Here is a 19,918-nt window from a genome sequence, read left to right as displayed (position 1 = left end):
TTAACCTTTCGTACCTTTCAAATCTTGTTTGGTTACATTTGTACACTCTCAGAGTAAAATTAGCTGTGAGGATTTTACTGTGTGTTGTTTGCTCCTATGGGTTTTCAGGGTTATAAAAGCTTGTGTTGTTTCACACTATATCTGATTACTGTGTTTACCCAAAGGATTCTTCTGGTTTTCCATGATCCTGACCTTCACGGAGACGGTCGGCCGGGCTATAAAATATTGAATTTGACTCAACACATGACCTTAAATAATGACATGATCCGCCGGGACATTAAAGATTATACTTCAAAGGAATCCGCTGTTCCCTTTGAAGCTGCTGCTGTCATTTGCTTTATTGTCTCTGCATGTTGTTTTTATGGTAACTCCATGCCACGCAACGGTCAAAAACACCTCATTTTGCTCCATGGTCAAAACACGTCATTTTGTTTTGTCCATGTCTCATTTTAGTCATTTATATCCTGTCCAACTTGTTTCCCAACTTAATTTCTCCCCAAATATAAGTAGCCTACAATTTAACCCATTCTGACCTGAGATCAGATTCATACGAGGTTTCCACTGGACACACACTGGTCTGATTAACCCATTCTGACCTGAGATCAGATTAAAAAAATGTCAGTCGTTCTTCGATTTTTCAAAAATAGCAGACCTACAAGCTCGTAGCGCGCCACTCGGTGGCGCGCTATGAGCTTGTAGATCTGCTATTTTTCAATAGCTAAAGCATAACATGATGCTAACACCAAAATGGGTGCCCGGTCAGAATGGGTTAAAATAGGATGTCCTATTGCATATAAACAATTCAGCGACTCACAAATGACAGGAGGACATTGACTGGAACCTATTGCATTAGAAACTGAACGACAATGGTATTCATGGCCCAACACGCACACCGCTGTGGTTTATGTAATATGTACAGTGCCCTTTTGTAACAAGACAGTGAAACATATACATACCTGAGACTTTGTTGGCACAACATACAGTTTGCCCTTTCAAGTCTGTAATTCTTTTGCAACCTTTAACCCAGCCCAACTAAGTATAAATTCCAACCCTAACTTACAACTATACAAGCCTGTATCTTTTCCTGATTGTAACTAAGTTTATCTAAAACAAATCTTCTTAAATTGTACTAAAGTTGTGCAGCCATTTGGTGCTCACATGTATACACGCACGCACGCACGCACACTGCACACACACACACACACACACACACACACACACACACACACACACACACACACACACACACACCATCTAAACTGCACTGTATGCTGTTGAGTGGATTACTGTAGTATGACCTGAATCACATTACCTCATGCGCACACAAACACACCACCTGACTTCCATTCCTATGTCAAGATGAGGCCGCTTATTTTTTTTCTCCAGCTCATTCGATACACGAAGGGAATAAACTATGCTGTAATATACATAAGGCATAAATGGGCATTCAAGACATCAAAGGCTTTCAAAAGCAATGAATGAATGAATGAATGAATGAATGAACTAGCTAGCTAGCTAATTAAATGCTACTCAGTGTCAATCCACATAGTATTTTTGTTCTTGTATTTCAGAAATACTGAAGAGATTGGGCACAGAGAGAATGAGATTGAAAAAAGGAAAAGTGAAAGAAGGAGGAATTACAAACTGTCTTTCCAGGAATTATTATCAATAAACAAGAATATGCAATGGTTGACAACTGGCTTAATTTACAGGGGAGCAATAAATACAGTCTACATCTCCTGGACTGTGGACATAATTTTAGGGTTTAAAACGTATTTGATTATTATAAGACCAAAATAAATGCATATGTGAGATGGTTTAAAACAACATATTCTGTTTGTCATGCTTGACTCGTCAGGAGGACATAGATGCTTTCAGAAGTAGGTTCACTTGTCCAATATCTTGTGCTTCTTCATTCTTTCATAATAAAACAACCGATTGCCGAGTTCATCTGTCTCAGGTATGAAATAAACACGTCGTAGAGGCTATAAAACCACGGCGGGTGTTCCCACTAAAAGGAATATGTAAATGTATCATGCAAATCAAGGTAACATTCAAATGGGGGCTGTATATGGTTGACAAAACAACGAGAGCAGTAGCAGAGAGCGAGGCCATGCGGTTTCGGTGTTTCATCAAACATCAAAACCGTGCGTGACCTTTTGGCTGGGAAGCTTTGCATGATCTTTGCATTCTTCTTCTAACATTCTGGAGCACGGGGAGGGTATAAGCTCCCGGCCTCCCGCCCTTCTGTTGAGCTTTTCCATTTTCACTCTCCCAACACATTCAATGCAAGCTGTTACAGTTTCTGTATAACCCATTCTGACCGGGCACCCATTTTGGTGTTGGCATCATGTTATGCTTTAGCTATTGAAAAATAGCAGATCTACAAGCTCATATCGCGCCACCGAGTGGCGCGATACGAGCTTGTAGGTCTGCTATTTTTGAAAAACTCGAAGAACGACTGACATTTTTAGAATCTGATCTCGGGTCAGAATGGGTTAATCAGACCAGTGTGTGTCCCGTGGAAACCTCGTATGAATCTGATCTCAGGTCAGAATGGGATAATAGGCTGCCACATGCCCAGTCGGTCATTTGATTCACTCATGACATTTTCAGTCAGACGTGTTTTGTTTTGTTTCACCAATTCGATACCCTTGTGATCTCTAGCTGCCACCTCAGAGAGGTTTTCCCACGGCCCAGAGTGTAGTCTGAGCCAGACTATCCACGGCCCAGAATGTAGTCTGAGCCAGACTATCCCACGGCCCAGAATGTCGTCTGAGCCAGACTATCCCACGGCCCAGAATGTAGTCTGAGCCAGACTATCCCATGGCCCAGAATATGTAGTCTGAGCCAGTCCATCGTTAAATGGACAAATCAAAGATCTTAAACGGACCTGTAAAGAACTGTGTCGCAGGTCTTTCACTTTGTTCCCATTTTACTCTTATCAGATCCGTGTCATTCGTCCCTATGTGGACCTGCCAGCTTAAGGTCTGTTTGGATTATGTATCCCCTTTTTTCTCTCCGCTCCGGCACCACGTGGATAGCAGCTGTGTTGGTTCTCATGCATCGTGTGACCTTTCGCTGCCGTGCTGTACGCTGTGTTTATTTCAGCACAATACCGAGTTTGACACTTCTCCAGGGAAATCCCCTGATTAGCATCAAAACCTAGCTGTGCTGAGGGATGCATTTGACAGGTGAGAAGGGACACAATTAGGGTTGCCGTGCAACCGTCCCTTGGAATAAGTCTCTTTATTGTCTCCACCAGGCCGAAGGCATGGGGAGAGAGTATATATGTTTTGCACTCCGACCGTCCGTGTGTCCGTCTGTGTACAGCTTATCTCCGGCACCGTTGGCCAGGTCGATGCCAAACCGTGCACACACACTCCCTGGATGCCAATGACTAACCTCTGCCCCAAATTCTTCTGAACGCCCTGTTATAGCGCCACCATACTGAACACATTATTTACTAACACATTACTCGTACACATTTTATCCATCACGCAAATCGGTATACACCATCCCGATTGGCTGAGAATAGATTGGCTTCCAAAGCTCGCAGGATTGGTCCCTTTCAAACAAAATGCCACAAATCATGAACACGGCAATTTCCGTGAAATTATAGGCCGAGGATGAAATGCCACTTAAAAACTTTCAGAACAGCCTCTATAACTGCACCGATCTGTGTACAACTTTGTATGCTCATCACTCCCTAGAAGCCAAGGAAAAACCTTTTCCCTGTATTTTTCCACATCTGCCTGTTATAGCGCCACCATGAGGCAGATTTTTGAAAAACACATTTATTTATATTACTTGTAGGCCTACAGATTTTATCCAAATCTCACGCAAATCAGTACACATGATCTCTACAGTACAGTCAAGATGGGTCTGTTAGATTTCTCATAGTCCACCCTGATTGGCTATGATTGCCTTCCAAGTTTGTCAACTAAAAGAGGTGTCTTTCTGTCTAAACCAAATCTCTTTGCTCACATCACGTCACCTGGAGCTTGTTTTGGCAAATGTTTCACCCAGTATATGGATGCAGGTGTTCAAGTGGTTAATATATAATATACAAAGGCTGTAGGTCTACATACAGTATCTGATATTTAACCTTTTTCTGGTCGTCCCGTATTTTACTGGCAACCCTATACACAATCGACTTTAAAGGGACACTTCACCCCTTTTGCAACCAGATCTTATTTTAATGATGTTTGGGAGAAAATAAACACTTTCATTGGGGGGGGGGGGGGGGGGGGGGTTTGTGGGTAATTCTTTAAGAGATTTTATTATTTCAAAGTGTCCATGATGTCATGGACACTGGGTTCACTTCCCTCCAGGACTACAATTCCCAATTTCCCATAATGCTTTGGTGCACTTCTCCTCCTTGTGGATAGGGGGAGGGCTGTCTTACTGAGACAACATGTAGTCCAAGGACTGTCTAAAGAGGACGAGAAGCTAAGACCGTACGGTGGACGCCATGCTGCTCCATGGAAGGAGAGAAACATGCGCAGTTGAGACCAGGAAGTTGTACGCATGTTTCTTTCCTTCCATAGAGCAATGTGGAGTCCACTGTACGTTCTTCGCTTCTCGTCCTCTTTAGATTGTCCTTGATGTAGTCCAGGAAGTAAGTGAGCCCAGTGGCCATGACATCATGGACACTTTGAAATAATAAGATCTCTCAAAACAAATATTACCCACATAAAAACCCCAGGAAAGTGTTTCTTGTCTCCCAAACATCATTAAAATAAGATCTGGTTGCAAAAGGGGTGAAGTGTCCCTTTAAAGTGCAGCATATATAGCCCTGCTAATAGAACATAAGTCGCTCTCTGTCCAACAGTAAAGCACAAGGCCGTCAATCACAAAGAGTACAATAGAAACGTTGACGGTGTACGTCAATGCAGGCCCAGGCACACGGAAGAAAAATAATAACAGCTTCTTTTTTCCGCCCTCATAAATCAAAATAGGATATTTGCCCAAAAAGGTTTTGATTTCAGAGCCATATCTCGTACGTAGTAGCTGCATTGGTGGAAAAGTACCTGAAAAGGTAGAGGTATCCAGCTAGAAAATGACCGGTGAAAGTGAAAGTCACCCATTAAGAATACCCTGTGAGTAAAGGTCATTAAGAATTACCTGCACTTTAAATGTATTTTAAGTAAATAAATGCTGCAACGATATGATAAAGTATGTCTAATGGCCATGCATGGGAGATGATTGTTGCATCTGCTGCCATCTTTCTAGCTTGGTAGCAATAACCTACTGACATGCTGACAGCAATAACTTAATTACACACTATTGTCTTGGGGTTTTATTAAGTACTTTGGGGTGTTATGGGGGAATTAAAGTATTGGAGCGTATAGGAGTGAAGTAGTTTTACAACAAGACATGCCTTGATATTATTATCACGTCCAAATTGATCAAATTGGTCACCTTTGACCAACAGGGCGGTCATGACTGCGATGTTCAGTATAGGTTGAACTGTGCACATTCTGCTGCATGGCTCACATTGACAAGAGGAAATGATGCAGTGTGTATTACCAAAACCCAGCAATGCGTTCCAAACTGTCACAAAGAATGGAAATAAGATTCATGAACTGTGACAACTGTCTGTACAGTTTGTTCAGACTGACATAACATAATTATGTTATTCTATTAAATTATTTGTAATTCAATGTGACGTAGTTCTTGTGTGTGTGTGCGAGCGAGCGAGTGAGCGTGTGCGATGAACAATGGTTGCAAAGTAAGGATGATTGATGATGAGACATGCAAGGACTGAAACATCTAGTTATGACTGCAGCAATTGTAGATAAAGAGAGTCTGCACATGGTGTACATTAGATGTTTTTGTGAGTGCATGGTGTGCGTACCTGCCAGCGTGCGCGCACGTGCGTGTGAGTGAGTGAGTGAGTGAGTGAGTGAGTGAGTGAGTGAGTGCGCGCGCATCGTGCGTGTATGTCTGTCCACAATAGTGCCGTGTGCTGTTTCGTGTGCTCTTTGCCTGGATCGATGCTCCTCCCTTTCTCTTCTCTTTCCTTTGTTTCTCTGTCGTTCCGCATGGTGTACCTGAACTGAACCTGACTGTAACCCTCTCCTCGCCTGCATGTCTCCCATGAGGCCATGACGACATTGTGGTATAGAAACTAGACTGTATGGGGGTTGTCTTCTGCAATATGAGAGGCATGGAGAACTAAAGAACATAAGGGAGGGTCAACTATAGAGAGACAGTTTGAGGCAAACAATATAACTTTGAAAATGCCAGATATGAAGATGGATCAAGACACCTACTTGTGCCTTCAATGCATTGAACAACGGAAAAGGAATATGGGACAGAACAGAACATGATAAGAATAGAATAGAATACATTCTGTTCAGTCAGAACAGAACAGAACAAATGATGTAGCTATATTGGAGTGGGTGGATGAAACTGTCTAATGCATCCCATTAGCCCGGCCGGATCTTTAGGCTACTTTCTGTTTCAGTTCTTTATACACAGAGAGGAGTCAGTTTAGGGCAAGTTGTGAGGCATGATGCCAGGAAGGATATGAGCGAGCCCCAGCTAGCTCGAGTCGCCACACAGAGAGAGAGAGAGAGAGAGAGAGAGAGAGAGAGTTCCACTTCCACTACAACGTCCGAACAGCTTGGGGAGGAAACATCACGTGGTGACTCTTCTCTCTCTATAGGACTGACGTCACCGTCCCCATCGCCGAGCAACGGCTCCATCAGCACTGACGTCACCGTGCCGCCGAGCCGCCCGGTTGCCCGGCAACGCGCGCCGTGCGCTCTAGCCCGGCCTTGCGCCCCGGCGCTCGAAGCTCTGACGCGGGTGTGACGTTAATAAGGTGGGTATCAATTTGTTATGGTGGCGTAGAGAGAGAGAGAGAGAGAGAGAGAGAGGAGGAGGAGTTCCCTTTGGACACTGTGTTGTAGCTCTGCGATCTGCATTCCAGCGGAGCGGAGCGTTACGAGTAGCCCACTGTATATTAGACACATACATACACACGTGCGGCCGTAGCCCCAGAGAAGTGACCTGCCGAGTCACTTTACTGTAATATATTGGCTATATAGTGTATACTGGTTACGGCTCACCGCTCACTGGACAAACAAAAAATACCAATATTTAATTTGTGTTTAAAATGATCTGAGAGGATTCTGCGTCAGAGTTGTATTTCTTTTGTGCTGGTTAATGGTCTTGGAATGGTTTGCGTTGCCCGTGAGACATGTCTGAACTGTGAGAGGAGGTCGCGTTCTTCTTGCGCTCTGTAATTAAGGTAAGGCTGCACTTTTAAACGGGCTTATACTTTTATTTTAAATAATATTTAGATTAAACGAAAGTTGCTGTTACTTTATCAATGTAACTTTATAACACTGTATGTTCGTCTAAATTAAGAGTGACGTGCAGAATGATTTATAGCCTGCCCTGCAGCCATATCCTATTTATTTTGACGTCGCTTTTTCTCCCTTTTTTCCCTAAGAACTAGCCTACTTTGTTTTATAGGATATGGCTACGTTTGTTATTGTAGGCCTATAGTCTTAATTGGTTTCCTATTTATTATTAGCCTATTATTATTATTATTGTTATAGAATAGGCTTTATGTCCAGTGAGCATATCATGGCGCCCTCATGCATGCTTCACAGCTCATATATGGCACAATGCTTTATACATGTATGAAAATGTACTATAGGCCTATTGTATTAGCTAAATGTTACTCTCTTTGTTTCCACATGTAGGCTACTCACTGTGCTTGAATCGCCCATTGGAATAAAAGTGCACATTGCACCATGGTGATCATGACAGAGAGCAGCCACGCAGGGGCTCAGCCTAACCCTGGCCTGGGAAGGCCCCTACAGGTCGGCTTCTATGAGATCATCCGCACTCTAGGGAAAGGAAACTTTGCAGTGGTCAAACTGGCCAGGCATAAAGTCACCAAAACACAGGTCAGCATTATTCTGTTTTCCTCCACAGGAAAATATTACTGCGCATTTGTGTTTGGCATGGTTATACTCTGTGCATTTGTGATATCATCATTCATATCATTGCTGTACGTTTTGAAACCGTAATCATTTAGTGACCCGTCTTGAATTAAGTTGCCCATTGCAGGAACTAATGATCTGTTAATTGTTTTTTTTTTGCAGGTGGCCATAAAGATAATTGATAAAACCAGATTGAACCCCTCCAACCTGGAAAAGATTTACAGAGAGGTGCAGATCATGAAGCTGTTGAACCACCCCCACATCATCAAGCTGTACCAGGTGTGTAGCATCTGTCCGTCTGTCCGTCTGTCTGTCTGTCTGTCTGTCTGTCTGTCTGTCTGTCTGTCTGTCTGTCCGTCCTGTCCGTCCGTGTGTGCAGGGACGTGAACACATAGACTTCAAAGGGGGCTTCAGCCCCTGCCCTTTTACCCGTCTGGAAAACAACTTCCCTTTTTTCCAGACCACGAATGTAGTGGTCTGGAAAGAAATGCAAATGCCACTCCTTTCCATGCCATATACCGGAAGGCATGCAGCGTCCCCGAAAATAGCTGATCTGCAAGCTCTCAACGCGTCGCAGGGCGACACGTTGAGAGCTTGTAGATCTGCTATTTGTGTCGAAAAGTGCCCTCTTTTACGGGATTTCAGCCCCTGCCCCTCTAACGCTCTGCACGTCCCTGCATGTGTGTGTGTGTGTGTGTGTTTTTTGATTTGTGGTGCGTATGACACTGTGCCATGTGTCGTGCATCTGTGGTATGCCACTTAGGCTATCTGCAGAGGAGCAATGGGTGCATGGGTGTGTATATACTGTAACTAGTATACACACACACATGCACCCATTGCTCCTTTACACACTAGTGTATGGTGTAGAAAAAAGTGTGTAATCTGCACCAGAGGCAATGTAAAATGAGTACAGTAAAAATGTACACTGTGTGCTAAAGGCACATTTTCCAGTGATGAAGCATTATTGAGCATTGCCATATCGTATGACTGGAGTTGTGCAGGCGTGGTAACATCATTATACCGTGACGCACATTACGGCCCATTTGTCATCTTAATGGTATCCAGTGACACGTCGAGTGAAACTTGCACAGTGGCATTTAGTGCAGTGCATTATGAACCATACAAAAGCAGCAAAGTGTGTATGCAAGAGCAAGAATAATACGACGGATGAATGACGGGCGGTGTTTAAGAAATGGCAGAAACAACAATGCTTGTGCGTTTTGAGTTGACAGACCGTGTGCATTTCAGAGTTTTTGGTGTGGTATAATACACACTGTAAATGAACACTGCAGGATTTTGCTGGGTAGTGTGTGTGTACTGTCTGCTGCACCGATCAGTGACAGAGCACGGAGAATTTGAGAGTGAGTTCCGAGAAAGTCAGGGAGAGAGTGGCGCTTAAAGACGGGTCTGACTCTACAGGTTTGAATGTCAAGTCCAATTAGCATCAGTGGAAGCCAAGTGCAGCGTGTCTGTCTGCGCAAATCACGTGAAGGGCCACCCCGCCAACTGCATGCTGCTCTTAATCAAATTGAAGACTTAGAACGAGGAATCCGCTTTTTTCCCCTCAGCAGGCTGGACAATGATGGCATGAGGCACTCACACGTGTTAAACACACATGTGTGTGTAAACATACACAGATAATCACACACATAGGCTACACACGCCATAATATTATTCCTTCAACTCTCAAATATTGCTTTACAACTCACACACATGCTTTTGCCCATACTGTACTGTATATGGTCAAACTATCACTTCGGAAACGCATTCTGGACGGGAACCCCTTTTGGTGTTTTAACTATAAGCATTATGTTATACTTTAGCTATTGAAAAATAGCAGATCTATAAGCTCATAGCGTGGCGCGCTATGGGCTTGTAAAATCGTGAAAAGGCGGCACAAATCTTTTAATATATATTTTTTCAGAAGACTTTTTTTTTATTTCGACGTCAGGCCTAAAATGGGTTAAAAGGTATGCAGCGAAATTGTTAATGCAACTCTGAGAGTGTATAGAAATTGACCCAAATGGACCATTCTATACAAGTCAGAATTAAATGAGGGTTTTACTGACAGAGATTCCTCTATACAGTATAGTATGGTGGCCTGCTGCCAGACGATGAGCCACTCACATTATTAATTATTGATGCTGGGACAGAACCTTGGCAGTGCATGCCAGTAACTTAATCAACACTTCCAATCATGGCTTTCCAAAGATCTCACGACGTTACAGGTTTTCCACTTGCCAGGGAACTGTTATTCAGAGCTTAAACGCACATGGCGATCTAAAGTGATTAATGGGCCTCTCGGCCCATGTACAGATTGGATTTCTACGTCCTCGTGTTTCCACCTTCATCTCTGAATACTGATAGTTTTTCTGAAAAACCTATGTTTCTATGTCAGTGGTGCTCAAACTATTTCATGTCAAGAACCCCCAAAAATATGCGTAATTGGCCGCCGACCCCCATCTGAAAATATGTTGTTCCAGGGACCTCCCAGAAGCATAGATTTAAGTTTAAAACGTTCGCTCTGAAAGAATATATATTCAAAGACCACATTTTCACGATTTTTCAAAAATAGCAGATCTACAAGCTCGTAGCGCGGCACGCTATGATCTTGTAGATCTGCTATTTTTCAATAGCTAAAGTATAACATAATGCTTAAAACACCAAAAGGGGTTCCCGCCCAGAATGAATTAATGCAAGAACGGTAATGACTCTAGTGAGGTGCTTTGATGCTTTGAGTTACGGTAATCAGCAGGACTGTACTCTCTAATCTAATCTTGACACACAACTGCGTAGCTCAATGAAAATGACAGATCTTCTCTTTAATTAATGCAATAATTTACCTGTGACGCTATACCAGTGTCTCCACAGTGTTCTTTCTTATATTTTTTAGCTTCAATATAATGCACCAACATCACCAAAACAAATTCCTTTCTGGCTATACAAACGATTCAGAGAATAAATGATTTCCTGCAAGTTACATTGTTGCACGACAAGTATCAATTGGGTAAAAGTTAACATCCTCCTCCCTTGTGTAAAGAGAGAAGGTGGTGGCGTGAGCCGGGCTCGTGATCTAGAGAGGTCACATGTGAATTAGGAGGATATATAGGCAGCAAGACACACTAGTCTGAGACCTGTCTCAGTTGGCCACATTCACACATTGGCCATTTAGGTCCTACTGTACACTATGTATGTCATTCGATGTATGACATAACACTGATAAACTGCAATGCCAGTTTCCACTCTCATTGGTTTTGCGCGGATAAAGTAAAAATGACAGCCTCTTCGCCAACAACTGGAGATCTCTTCAATTCAATTAAATTCAAAGGGCTTAATTAGCATGAGAAAACATACATTGCCAAAGCAGAAAGAACAATACAACAATACAGCAATACAATCACAGGCCTTTGTTTTCTTTTGTTTCTCTTTGCTCTCCCCTCTCTATCCTATAGCCTCAGCTTCTCCCACTGACCTTCCTAACGTCAGTCAACCCCCCCCCCCCCCCCAACCCCACATGTGTGGTGGTCCTTAATGTGCCAGAGTCCATTTCTTAATAGCTCTGACGTCAGCTGCACCTCAAGGTGACTAGAGCCCTATAGAGTGCTGCCTTATCTCGCAGATAAACCCTGCCCGGACGAGGCATCTGTGTGCACGGAAGCACTGAAAGCTCCCCCTGGGTTTCTATAAAGTCCCGCAATGGAAAAGAATTAGGCCTCGCCATTCAATGGAACGCAACTTCTGACATTGAATACGTGGCATTGACCGGCGGGTTTTGTGCAGATGAGGCTTTGTCACTTAGGAAATATTTGCTTTTGTTGTGTAATGCCTCTATTCAGACGCACCAGGCCCGAGGTTCTCCCTTGAGACATGGCGGGTTTCTGGGAGTTTCAGGAAAGGAAGGGGACTTGCGTCTTTCCGTTCCACTTACAGAATGCTGGTGTTGTTGAGTGATTCCATTTATGGTGCCCTCGATAAACAAGGAGGGACCCATATGAGCGCTGTGCGTGAATGTTTTTCGGTATATACAAGCCAATTATGAAGAAGATGCAGATTTAGAATGAAATTGAACACTTATTTCTGACCCACACCCACATTACGGAAAATGTTTATGAGGTTGTACATTGATAGTATAGTGTGTGTGTGCGTGCGTGCGCGTGTGCGTGTGCGTGTGTGTGTGTGTGTGTGTGTGTGTGTGTGGCGCATGCACGCACGCACGCGCATGCAATATTTGTACGCTCGTGTGCAAGCATCCTTAAGCAGAAATTAACTGTGACATGCTGGTGAATGGAACTGAGGAAGTATGAACGGGGAAATATAGGAGCCAGGACATGTCCCCAGTGGCTACTGGCTAGGTCTGGCTCTGCTGAAGTACTTAGAGGAGTTTGTTTTTTTTTCCTCTGGAAATTCATAGCTTCTGTCAACATCATCAGCTGCCTATGACCTAGTTTGCACTAAACCCTGCTCTGTTTCCTGTGTGTTTCTCATAGGTCATGGAGACTAAAGACATGCTTTACATTGTGACAGAATATGCGAAGAACGGAGAGATGTTTGGTGAGTTCCACTATAGCAAATGTTTTATATTTCATTTATTTATTTAACTTTTGTGGTAAGGAGGGAGGGCTCTCATGTAATGAAAAAAAAATGAGCTGGTCCTAGTGTGCTAATCTCTTGGGACACAATATTAAAGCAAGCCATTTTTTATCAGATATTTATCTCCCAGTATGATACAGAACACAGTAAAGCAGCAGCTCTACTGAATTTAGATTATTTCATTTCTTTAACCCATTCTGACCGGGCACCCATTTTGGTGTTGGCATCATGTTATGCTTTAGCTATTGAAAAATAGCAGATCTACAAGCTCATATCGCGCCACCGAGTGGCGCGCTACGAGCTTGTAGGTCTGCTATTTTTTGAAAAATCGAAGAACGACTGACATTTTTAGAATCTGATCTCAGGTCAGAATGGGTTAATCAGACCAGTGTGTGTCCCAGTGGAAACCTCGTATGAATCTGATCTCAGGTCAGAATGGGTTAACTAAAACTCCACTCACCCTCCAGACCATTTGACCTCCAATGGCCGTATGAGTGAAGACGAGGCCCGCAAGAAGTTCTGGCAGATTCTGACGGCGGTCGACTACTGCCACAGGCATCACATCGTCCACCGTGACCTCAAGACTGAGAACCTTCTGCTGGACGCCAACATGAACATTAAACTAGCTGGTGAGTGTTTTACACACTAATTTTTAGCACACTTCATACACGTCCAAAAACGGTTAATAAAACTCCACACTCTTATACTATACTTATACTGGCATTTAGCGGGGTTTATATCTCGGAATTGACCCTTGATTTGGTGACATGAGAAAAAGTATGAACCCCAGTAGCTTGGACAGTTGCATTCTTACTTCCTGATAAAAAATGGCCGATCCAAGGACCCGCTGAATGACATCACTTTGTAGTTTTTGCCTGGCAAGCGCCCGAAAACATGCCGGCACGAAAAGTGTTCTAATTTGAGACTGCCTGGGATAATGCAAGGTGAAGGTGGGGCTTTTGGGGGGTCTTTGTCTTTCATTCATTGCTTGTTATTTGAGGTCATTCATGTTCATTGGATGTGTGAGACATTTCTCCCTGCTGATTTTCTGTCTGATTGGCCTGAAAAAGGATTTGTGGCTTTGGGATTCTCCATCCAGGGATCATTTTTAATTAAATGATCATCATAGCATTGTCTGCATGCTAATGGAGAGCCGCCACTAATTCTTCCCTTTTATTAAGTTGAATATTTGAAATGGCGAATTAGACGATTCCGTCTTTCAGACTCGCAGCAATGTGCTCACGCACGCTACATTCATTCATTACCATGAAGAAATGTGACCGCCTAAATATTAGTGTTCCATGAATGCAAGATAGTTAAACATTTGTGTAGTAGCTGGCGCCATATTATACTGTGTACAGGTTCTTATGGTTGTGCTAATTTACGCAACAGCAAGAACTAACAAGCCAACTCTCCCTCTGTGTGTTTTAGATTTTGGATTCGGTAACTTCTACAATGCAGGCGAGCCTTTGGCGACATGGTGTGGCAGCCCACCCTATGCAGCCCCGGAAGTGTTCGAGGGGAAGGAGTACGAGGGGCCTCATTTGGACATCTGGGTAAGTAATAAAAAAAGCATGCATCATGTTAAGAAACAAGCACTGATTTGAACGTATTCTTATTTATATATTTACTATTATCAATAAGAATACAGCTGACTTATTTATTTGTTATATTCACAGAGCCTCGGTGTGGTGCTATATGTCCTCGTCTGTGGTTCCCTACCGTTCGACGGGCCCAGCCTTCCTGCCCTCAGACAAAGAGTCACCGAAGGGCGCTTCAGAATCCCCTTCTTCATGTCCCAAGGTATGTGTTGCTGTGGCAACAAATCTCTGGAATTACCGCTAATCACCGGTTATGCCCAAGTACGTACCAGAGCGCTCAAAACCCAGAGAGACTTACCCCTTACGTTTTCTGCTCCTCAGACTGTGAGAACCTGATCCGTAAGATGCTGGTGGTGGACCCGGCCAAGCGGATCAGCGTGGCCCAGATCAAGCAGCACCGTTGGATGCTGGCGGACCCAACGGCCCCCCACCAGACCCTCAGCCAGTCCCTGACTGAGTACAACTCCAACCTGGGCGACTACAGTGAGCCTGTCCTTGGCATCATGAACACACTGGGCATCGACCGCCAGAGGACCATAGAGGTAACTTGTTAACAATGTTATGTTTAATGATGAATTTGTATGTATAGTATGAACAGTGTGTGTAGTCTTAGCAGCTGTCCCTATGCTCCCTGGTAGTGATCACGATTATCTTTGTTAGTCATGTCTGGCGTCAAGAGATTATACTATCTTCCTGACGCCATACACCGACCCAACACGGAACCCCAAATACCTCTGGGCTTAACTGCTCATTTTGTGGGAAGAATTAGTGGCATCGGCATGGAACCAGACTCACATTCTCAATATTGAGTCTCTGCCAAGATATACATCTACGTCTAAGATATAGACGGTTAAAGCAAGCTATAAATAGGGAGGGAGGACATTTTATCAACACACTGTGTTTGTCCGAGTATAGGCAAGCAACCGCAACAAATCCCCTAATCCATGTCTTCTTACAGTCCTTACAGAACAGCAGCTACAATCACTTCTCAGCCATCTACTACCTACTGCTGGAGAGAGTCAGAGAGCATCGTGCCCAGCAGCTCAGCCGCCAGTGTGGAACCTGGAGCCAAAGGCCTCGGAGCACCTCTGACTCCACCACTCCAGAGGTGAGGGTTTCTTTCTAGCTGGGCTTATATCGGGTCTGAATCTGGGCCTATATAGGCCTTGACCCTATAGGAGTGCTAAGGAACTTTTGCTTTCGTTATATCATGCTAAAAAAACATGTATCTTCTCCCTGCGTCTATAGGTGATTATGGAGTCTACGGACAGTTTCAGAGCAACAGCATTTCCAGTTCTAGCCAATGTGGAATGTGACCATGGTGGACTGTTCCAGGTGAGAGAGAGAGAGATCTTTTGGATTCAACATTTTTCTCAGTCTAATCAAATCAGAGACCTGCAGACTCCATCCGTTTCCTGTTTATTAGCCGTCGCTAATCGTTAGCGCTCCTTTCCCCTGTCTCCAGCGCGTGGTGTTTCCAGTGGAAGCGAGTCTGAACCGGCTGCTGTGGAACCGCTCCATCTCCCCAAACAGCCTGCTGGAGACCAGCATCAGCGAAGAGGTCCGACCCAGGGACCTGGAGGAGGACGAGGCCTGCACACAAGCTTCGGGGCCCTCGCTCCTTCCCACCACCACCACCTCCCGTAGACACACGCTGGCCGAGGTGTCTGCCCGCTTCCACCAGTGTAACCCCCCGGTGTCTTCAGACAGCTGCCTCAAGTCTTCGTCCAGTCCTGGCCCGTCGTCAGCCTTGCATGCCGGCGCTGTGGGCGGCATGTCGATGGGTCTGACCTCCGCAGCCGACGCCAGAGCCCTGGTACCGGCGGGATCCCCGCTGACGCTCTCGTCACACCTCCTGCCCCAGCAGGCCCAGGGCAGCCTGCCTTCCGCCAGCTTCCAGGAAGGCCGCAGGGCCTCCGAAACGTCCCTAACGCAAGGTAGCGTACCGCAAAATGTTTCCATTTATAACTCGGACACTCGGAGTTAAGTGAACAAGACAGGATGTTACCGTGTCAGTGTGTCGTCACCGAAATATCAAAGGAAGTATTGTGGTCTATTGTCCTGCAGGCCTCAAGGCTTTCCGTCAGCAGCTGAGGAAGACCACACGCACAAAAGGCCTCCTGGGGTTGAACAAGATCAAGGGTCTGACGAGGCAGGTAGCCCCGCCTCCCTCCTGTAACCGCGGCAGCCGTGGGTCGTTGGCTCTTTCTGAACACCGGAGCATGCTAGAGGAGGTGCTGCACCAGCAGAGGTGAGACGGCAGTTGATTCGTTGATATGTAAAAAGTATATTAGCCAAAAAAGCACTTGTAAAACAAGACACCGTGAACTGACGCTCCACGTTGAATCTCTGCCTTCACCAGGATGTTGCAGATCCAGCACCAGGCCACCCCGCCTCAGAGCCAAGCCCCTCACACTGCTGCGCCCGCACAGAACCCCCTGCTCTTCTTGGCTCCGCAGCAGTCACCGCCCCCGCCTTCCTCCGCCGTCTTGGCGCCCGCCTCCCTCTTCGATGCCCCCCGCAGCTCTCCCCTCCTCCCAAAAGAGCCTCGTCAGCCTGCCCTTGCTCCTCGTCAACAAGCCCCTCTAGGACTACACCATGGCCTCTGGCAGCAGCAACCCCTCCTCGACGCATCCTCTTCCTCCTGCACATCATCCTCCTCCTCCTCCTGCTTCTCTTCGCTGGCCCCGGTGGCCTCCGCCACCACAGGGGAGGCCATCATCTTGAGGCACCTTCTCGAGGCGCGTCTGCACATCAGCCAGCAAGCCCACCTATACCACCATACGAACTTCCACCACCAGCCCCAGGCGGTTATTGCCCAGAGTCCCTTCATGTCCGGACCAGGGACCTGGGGCCTGCATGGGTCCACCTCCAGCCCAGAGTCGGAGATGCAGCAGCTGAGCAGCTGTGTGATGGTGAAATAAGTCCCAATGTATCTCAGACAATGAGACCAAAATGAATGTTCCCTCACTGGAAGAATATTCCCAGAGGACAGGTCACTTGGTGTGGAGTACGCGAAAGAAAGACAACAGTTTGATGTGTAGAAGCAAAACAGCTGCAAGTGACAGATCTACGCTTTGAACTAGTAACACAGAATTCATGTGTGCGGCGTGCGTGCACTCGCGCATGTGTGTGTGTGTGTGTGTGTGTGTGTGCGCGTGTGCGTGTGTGTGAGACGTGTGATTACTTAAGCTGAAGACCAAGCAATAACCAATCTCTGGAGAAAGCTTTGAATCCTAATCAAACTTCCAGAGACGCAATAAGGGGCCTGGGCCTCAACCCGGACTCTGGAGAGAATCTGTCTGACAGACCAGGCGAAATGATAAACTCACTTGAATAACGAGAGAACAGAGTTTAGTGACCAGAGAAACTCATGTCTCACATTTCATTTTTTTCACATGAAGACTTTTATTTTATTTTGTTTTTTTTTAAATTTTAATGGAGAGAAGACCAAAGCTCTTTTTTTGTCTTTTTTCTTGTTGCATTGTACGCAGCCCTGAGCTTCCGAGCTTTTACTTGAGGGTACAATTTGTGACGGAAACTGTGATTTTGTCATGTACGATAATAGTTAGCTTATGCTGCTAAAAAACAAACAAGGAAACTGCTACAGCTACAGTACATCTTTGTCAGCCAGTAGAAGAAAAATACTGTCTAGCGGAGTGACTAAAGAACAATAGGTACATGAGTCAGCTTGCAGGCACAAAACAACACGTGCGGTTTCCTCTTTACAAATTCTGTTCACTCATTAGTCATTAGGCACATATGTTGTACTTTTCAAAACCTTGGTTTTCATTGCTACCTCCTCAGGTAACCATGTTTGAAAGGTATTTCAATTCAGAAACGTCATTGTCATCAAAATGTAGGGAAAAAATAATGCACAGAAAACTTGCTGTCAATCACAAAGACTGTGGCTGCATTAGATGAAATAACAGACCTAAATAAAATAGCTATATTTCCTCTCTATTTTCACCTTGGACCTATTTTCATGTGGACAGAACAAAGACTATGGGAACGGTGCAATATTCATATGGAAAGAGAAGGTAGAGAATCTACATAGGGTAACACAGACGCGCATAAAGACATTGTGGAGGTTTTTGTTTTTATTTAATGTTTCTTGTCATTTTTGTAATTTATTATTATAGGACCTCATTGAGCAAACTATAGCTGTCTATTGGTACTAGTTATCAGACACAATGACGTGGTACTGTAGAAAATCACAAACAAAGGCTCCAGGCATTTCAATAGGCTGTTCCTTGCAAGTTCCGTGCAAGTTTGTAGTTCTTTTGTCGAAAGGCAGAATTTGGGTTATACCAAAGAGCGAACATTTTGATTTGTCAGAAACACACTACTGATTTTTTTTTTTCACTTTTAATGCTGTGGCTCAAAATATAGCATGCTGGTTACGTAGCATTACATTGTCATGTTATCTCCTTAGCATTTTGCTATGAGAAAGCTTCCTCTGCCACCAAATGCGAAGTTTATGTTGTAATATATCGCTATTGTTGGGTTTCAGGACCATCGTGGTATTATTTTTTGTACGTTTGTAAGAAAATGAAAAACAAAAGAAAAATAACAAGCAATACCTTTTTGTTTTTTTTGCTGGAAATCTGTTTTCCTTGAACCGTCCATAAGTGGTTGAGATAGCTAGAAGTTTATGGATGTTACCTGCAAGTTTTATATAGGCGTCAGTTTAAGCTGTCAGCCATGGTAGCTGTGTAACATATAGTTAGTTTGACCATATATGTGAAATTGCTAATATCAAGGCCCAATTTTAAAAAAAAATGTTTTTATCTCTGAAACAAGCAGTGTTGATATTTTTAGTCAACATGTTTGGTTGATTGCACTCACCACCAACATGTGTGCCTTTTTTTCCTGAACAAACTCATATGATCAGAGATATTCCGACTATCCCTGATTATCACATTTAAAAGAGAAAAACTAAAAAATTAGCTTCATTATACAACTTAAGCCATTCATTCAAAATACCCCTTTTGATACATTCATTTACATTTTAACTTGCTTTCTAAAGAAAAGCAAGCATTGCACTTTATAAATGTTTCATGTTTCCGAAATGTTTTTTTTTCCATGGGTTGAGAAAACTTCACAAAACAATTGAAACACTGACTCTTGATGCAAATGTGTAAGATGACTCTTTTGATAAACTTTGGATAATAACAAGTATTACATGTTTTCTGATTTGTTACTTGACTGCATGAACGAGTGTGTGTGTGTGTGTGTGGGCGTGTGTTTGTGTACGTGAAAAAGACATGGAGAAAATGTTTGTTCAAGTAAGACTGTATTTATGTGGCTATTTATTTAAATAAAGTTCACTTCCTAAGCTTTGCTGCGGTAATTTCAAACAAAACCAAAGTTAGGGACTTTTGATTACTTTTGACCATATCAAACTAAGTGTATAGTGTATATTGTATTATAACGTAGCCTACAGTATAGAAAGCCTCCAGTGAAATTAATTACATGTACAATATGGCACGGTGGGAAAAACAGTGAAAGGCTGTATAGGTTATGATTTTATTTTTGGTATTTATATATTAACTTTATTAAAAACCTTTTGTAGCATGGCATGTAGCATAGCTCCCTTCTGTCACAGTGAGTCAAGAGGGTAGGCGTAGGACCCAAATGCAGGCACAGAGGCAGAGCAGTCCAAATGCAGAAGGTTTATTTGCCAAAATAAACCGGGGTGATCAAGTCCCGACTTACGTTCCAGTATAGCTACCCTCGATCAGTCCCATTAGGGAAAAACCA

General features: G+C 44.0%; 1 protein-coding gene across 1 annotated transcript; it reads left to right on the top strand.

Annotated features, from left to right (window-relative positions):
- Positions 1 to 6,944: 6,944 nt before the first annotated feature.
- Positions 6,945 to 19,459, top strand: sik1 (salt-inducible kinase 1). The gene is made up of 13 exons (XM_080786474.1): positions 6,945 to 7,261; positions 7,722 to 7,928; positions 8,127 to 8,243; positions 12,452 to 12,515; positions 13,022 to 13,183; positions 13,986 to 14,110; positions 14,234 to 14,357; positions 14,477 to 14,697; positions 15,114 to 15,263; positions 15,404 to 15,490; positions 15,621 to 16,092; positions 16,223 to 16,406; positions 16,518 to 19,459. Exons 2-13 carry the CDS (start codon positions 7,773 to 7,775, stop codon positions 17,077 to 17,079), a joined length of 2,424 nt encoding a protein of 807 aa, XP_080642600.1. The 5' UTR covers positions 6,945 to 7,261; positions 7,722 to 7,772; the 3' UTR covers positions 17,080 to 19,459.
- The last annotated feature ends 459 nt before the right edge of the window (positions 19,460 to 19,918 follow it).

This window comes from Protomyctophum bolini (genome assembly GCF_963924005.1).
Source record: "Protomyctophum bolini genome assembly, chromosome: 16".
NCBI lineage: Eukaryota > Metazoa > Chordata > Actinopteri > Myctophiformes > Myctophidae > Protomyctophum > Protomyctophum bolini.
This window is presented reverse-complemented; position numbering and strand designations above follow the sequence as displayed.